General features: G+C 36.3%; 1 protein-coding gene across 1 annotated transcript in view; it reads right to left on the reverse strand.

Annotated features, from left to right (window-relative positions):
- LOC125038353 (regulation of nuclear pre-mRNA domain-containing protein 1B-like) overlaps positions 1-5000 on the reverse strand; it is a 16992-nt gene that overhangs the window by 1974 nt on the left and 10018 nt on the right. Inside the window, exons 3-7 of the mRNA XM_047631836.1 lie at positions 4817-4906; positions 3283-3470; positions 1987-2086; positions 1702-1877; positions 1-318 (exon numbers count right to left, since the gene is read on the reverse strand). The exon at positions 1-318 is cut by the window's left edge and continues 1974 nt beyond it. Coding sequence (XP_047487792.1) covers positions 172-318; positions 1702-1877; positions 1987-2086; positions 3283-3470; positions 4817-4906 — 701 coding nt within the window. The 3' untranslated portion in view covers positions 1-171. The remainder of the gene's footprint in view (positions 319-1701; positions 1878-1986; positions 2087-3282; positions 3471-4816; positions 4907-5000) is intronic.

A 5000-nucleotide genomic window follows, 5' to 3' on the forward strand; every position in this document is an offset into this window, starting at 1 on the left:
ACATCACAATACCCATCATTCACACCTCATATTTTATAATCACATAACAATAAGAATATCTATACTTCATGCTAGTACTGTCCATCAGAACTATTTAATAGTTCTGGGCATTTAGGTATCACAAAATAACAAGTGACGAAAAAAAAAATTATAACCCTACAGTCCACGAGATCATGTGAAGAGGTCGCCCGCAGAAGGTAAAGGAGCCAGGCCCCCTGTTCTAATATTTGGCAGTTTTGAGATATCTGGAAGGTTCTGAAGGTGCGCTCTTAACTCCTCTCTGACCTTCTTCACCTTCCCTTGCTTCTGACGATGTTCCTGGAGAGAGAGAGAGAAAAAAAAATGATGTTACCTTACGAAAAGTTATGGTTTCCCACTTTTAGTTTTAGTGGTGCAGTTACTTTACTCTTTATTTGTTTTATTTCAGTCTGCGGGTTGACTTAGGCTCGAGGAGTGCTGGAAACATGCATGAGATTGATATGATTTCGGTTTAACGTCACGAAACTCCCATTTTGGACAAGGGCTAGGACGGGCCTACCCCGTGAAAGGCAGGCAGGTATTGGCAGGTGGAGACCGTTACCCGAGTGGATGCCCTTCCTAACCTCGGACCGTGGCCGGGAATCAAACCCGTGCGCTTGCGGACCCTCCGGCCTACAGCCGCACGAGTTACCACTGTACCGCAGCGGTTAAAAAATGTAAAACGAAATATTTTAAATAAACCATTAAAGCTGCACTGAACTAACTCTACTGGATATGCCATGTGGTAAGTTCAGTAGTCAGGTTAGGACTTTGTTTTCCATCTGATATCAAGTCAGTAATATTTTCCCTTCTCAAATGACAGGCTAGCAGTTCTTAGGTTGTGCTAAGTACATAAAAATGTATTTAACCATTAATTTCCTTTCCTCCTTTCAACTACTTCTACCACTATACAAAACTGAACATCATAATTTCTAGGCAAAACAAACAACAAATCTCACTGCTACTTTTTCATTACCATGTTCTACCCATTGCCATTAACCCCTTACTGACGGGTGAAGTTTTTTTGTTTTTTTTAAACTATATTCTGGAGATTAATGGCAAAGAGCAGAATTGAGAGTGGGAGTTCACTATATCAAGCCGAACCCCCGGCCCGTAGCGCTTTGGCACGTCGCCGCAACATACACCCACACTCCACAAATCGAGCGATATGTTATGACGCCTCAGCACGTGGTAAAGGGTTAAAAATGAAGTAAACTCTATCGACTTTGTTATACATAGATAAATCAGTAAAGTAAGGAGTGAAGTCTAGTATGTGTAAAGAAGACCAATCAAGCATTATTATTTTGGGAGATATTAGTGTGAGTACCTATTGTGCAAGGTTGGTGTACCTGTTGGACCAGGGGTTAAAATAGATACGCACCAAATTGGCCAGTCAAAATTCAAAATCATCTAATGCTGTATAAAACTACCACAATCTCCTAATATTCTTGCCAAATACAACAATAATTTATTGATAAGGAGGGCAGGGATAGCCTCTCAAATAGCATTATCCCTGATTTTTTTGTATATCAATTGCACATCTTACCCTAACTCTGTTCAAAATTAGGATACAGGCTATCATTCAACAATTGTCAAGAAATGGTATGAGTCAAGGCTGTAAAAATATGAACAGAGAAGTACTGGCCCTAATTAACACTAATAATAAAGAGACTTGATTCTCACTTCTAGCGTTTCTTCTGCTTGTGCGAGGAGGTCCTTCTGGTATGCAATGTAGTCATGAAGCATGCGGGCCACAGCCTTGCGAGCTTCCATCTCTTCTGCAAGTCTCTTATTGTAGGCCTCTAACATGGAAAGTGCTTCCTCAACTTTCTGGCAGAGTGCACGACCCGCAGCCAGATCTGCAAAGAGGGAATATCGTGTTTATCCACAGCAGTACCACCAATCAGAAGTAGCAGAGAGTATACTGGAGCAAAACTACGAACTCCTGAGGACATATTCCATACTCACCTTGTAGTTTGTTAAGAAGGTTTACATCTGAAACTTCTGCGGGGAGATTAGCAATCTTCTCCCTGATAACTGCATCTGAGGTGGCAGCACTCTCAAGCTCCTATGGGATGAAAGGCATTTGAAATGGCATAATTACATATAGCGATTTGCATACCAATAAAACAATAAAGCCCAAACCTTTATCCCAATTGGTATGGATGGCAAGAATACATTCCATACCCACTGTAATAGAAGTTCATTTATTGTATTCACTAACAAATGGCTCTACAACTTCAGCTTCTCTGTCCCACCAGCTACAACTGAAGCCTCATTTTTCAAGTTCTAACCACACAAATTTTGGTTCCTGGCACTACAAGGGCTTGATTTTATGCACAACAAAAGGATTTCATTGTCATAAATCAAAAACCTATTACACAACAGAGCAACAAAAATAAAAAAGTTACCCTAGTTACCACTTGCTTCTGATTAAAAAGTAAATAAAACCTATTCTTACCAATAAACAAAAAAAAAATACAAATGATATGTATCTAGATATATGAATAAGTAACACCATCTTATTTGTGTTATTTTTTTATAGTTTCACATTATTCAATTTTCCCTAACAAACCCTGTACCGCAAGTCCCCATGGGCAGGAACAGGATCCTGAGCACAGATACTCATGATTTGGTTCACTATATATATAGTTGAAATAAGTTTAATTTTCCCTTCAAACAGAAACTTATTTTCAAAATATGAAAATATGTAACCTAATTATAAGACATTAAAACAGTCTGACAAACAAACAAAATGTGTAAATATTATCTATGAATTCATCTAACCCTCTATCTACTTATCTATCTATACATATACAGATTTTTCACAAGTTGCGATGGTTCACCTTATGAGTTTCAAACTAAATGATGACATAAAAGTGATGTGTCGATGAAATAGAAATAGTACTTTTGGATGTTAATATTTTATCCAGGATAATGACATGCAATACTGAATAGTGGAAGCTAGCCAAAGCTCACAATTAGCCATGTTATCAAGACGGTAATCAACTAATGCTCTACACTTTCTGTACAATATTCAATAAAACGCATGAGGTATTCAAGATTCAAGGCTTTGTTATATGATTTTGGTTAGCAATTGTAAATATTTTACTCTAATGGACATAACAGGATATGACCACATCTGAAGTCAAAGAGCATTTGTATACATACTTAACAAATTTACACATTCATACTCTTACATTCCTATCTATGTCATTATATCCATATATTCATCATTGACATTTTCTTAAACTATAGAAATACCTGCAGCGCCTCGATCAGTTGTTCTGGCTCTGGGGGGTCGCTTGGGGGTGAAGACACATGTGGTGAGACAACAAACTGGCCGATTTCACCTTCGCTGTCCTTTCGTTGGCGCGGTTCTGGCGTTGTGGCCTTGATGGGTTCGCTCCTGCTCTCTCGTCGGTGCTTCTTCGTAAGCGATGTGCTGTTTCCTGGCAGAGGAAGGAGGAAAATTCATGCTTCAAGAAAATATGGAAAAAGACTATAAAAAAAATTTTAAAATCATAATAAAAATATTGTTGTTGGTGATGACGATTGTAATAATTTGAAGTTTAAGTAAAGCTGCAGTTCTTATTGAGAGCAATATGATCCCACTTTTCTGAAGCCCTCTTTCCATATGATCCCTAACTATGATCTGATGCAAATTCAAATTACACACACACAAAAAAAAAAAAAAAAAAAAAAAAAAAAAAACATTAGCTGTATTTCTGTAACATACAAAATATACATTACATGACTTGACAACAATATAATTTTTTGACATCCCACATGAATAACGCCCAGATTGCCCAGCCTCCTCACACAAGAATACCCAAACAGTTAATATGTCCTTTAGGAGTTAAATACTTATTACTAAATCACTTTAAAAAATACAAGTCTTCACTAAGCATGTCAAAAAACACAGCTTAGTCTATAATCATAACCCAATCTTCAAATATATTAAAAATTCCCTGAAACCCCTTTCGATTAACCATCACAGCTCTATCAATTATTATGATTATTATTATTATTATTATTATTATTATTAGTATTATTTTTATTATTATTATATATATATATATATATATATTTTTTTTTTTTTTTTTTTTTTTTTTTTTTTTTTTTTTTTGCTGCTGCTGCTGCTGCTGCTGCTGCTGCTGCTGCTGCTGCTGCTTATCCTCCTTAGCATAATCTAAGGATGTAGCACTAACACACAAGGCCGTAGTTTTTTCCAATTTTCACAATCTTGTTCAACAATACCATCTAATATTTGCTACTGTTTCATATGGCAGCAAAAAGAAAACAAAAAAAACAAAAACAAAAGAGAAACAGAGGCATTGAGCTGGTGGACAAATAATAATGCAAGACAAAAGGGATCAGATACTGTGAGAGACTGCAAAAACATCTGTGGCTAAAGACTTAAAACTGTGAAGTCTGAAACAAAATCCCAATGTACCATAAAAAAAAAATAAAAAAAAATAAAAAAAAAAATAAAAAATAAATAAATAAATAAAGAAAGAAAGAAAGAAAGAAAACAAGCGACACCCTGCACACCAATAATCCGCTTGAACTCGAAATAAAATCCCTAAACGATGCCCACACAATTCTGAAAAAGATCTCCCCTAATCCATCACTCCACTTCACACCAGATGACAGATATCACAGTTGCACAAAGGAACAAGTAGTAAGAAAGACCGTCTTGCATTCAGAATCTTGCTTTTATATCTGGGAAAACAACACTGTTCAACACAGATGAATGGTAAACAAGTACCACAAATTTGAAAATGATCATTCTTACCACTATGTTCTCTTTTTCTTCCTTCATCTTTCTTGTCTTTCTTGTCTTTCTTGTCTTTCTTGTTCTCCTTTGACTTTCCTTGCCCCTTATCTAGAAAGAGACGGAAAATAGTGATAATGATGAGAGAAAACATAAAGACATATAAAAACATTACCCTTGGACTCCAACTTGCACTTGGATTAGT

This window comes from Penaeus chinensis, chromosome 24 (genome assembly GCF_019202785.1).
Source record: "Penaeus chinensis breed Huanghai No. 1 chromosome 24, ASM1920278v2, whole genome shotgun sequence".
Classification (NCBI taxonomy): Eukaryota; Metazoa; Arthropoda; class Malacostraca; order Decapoda; family Penaeidae; genus Penaeus; species Penaeus chinensis.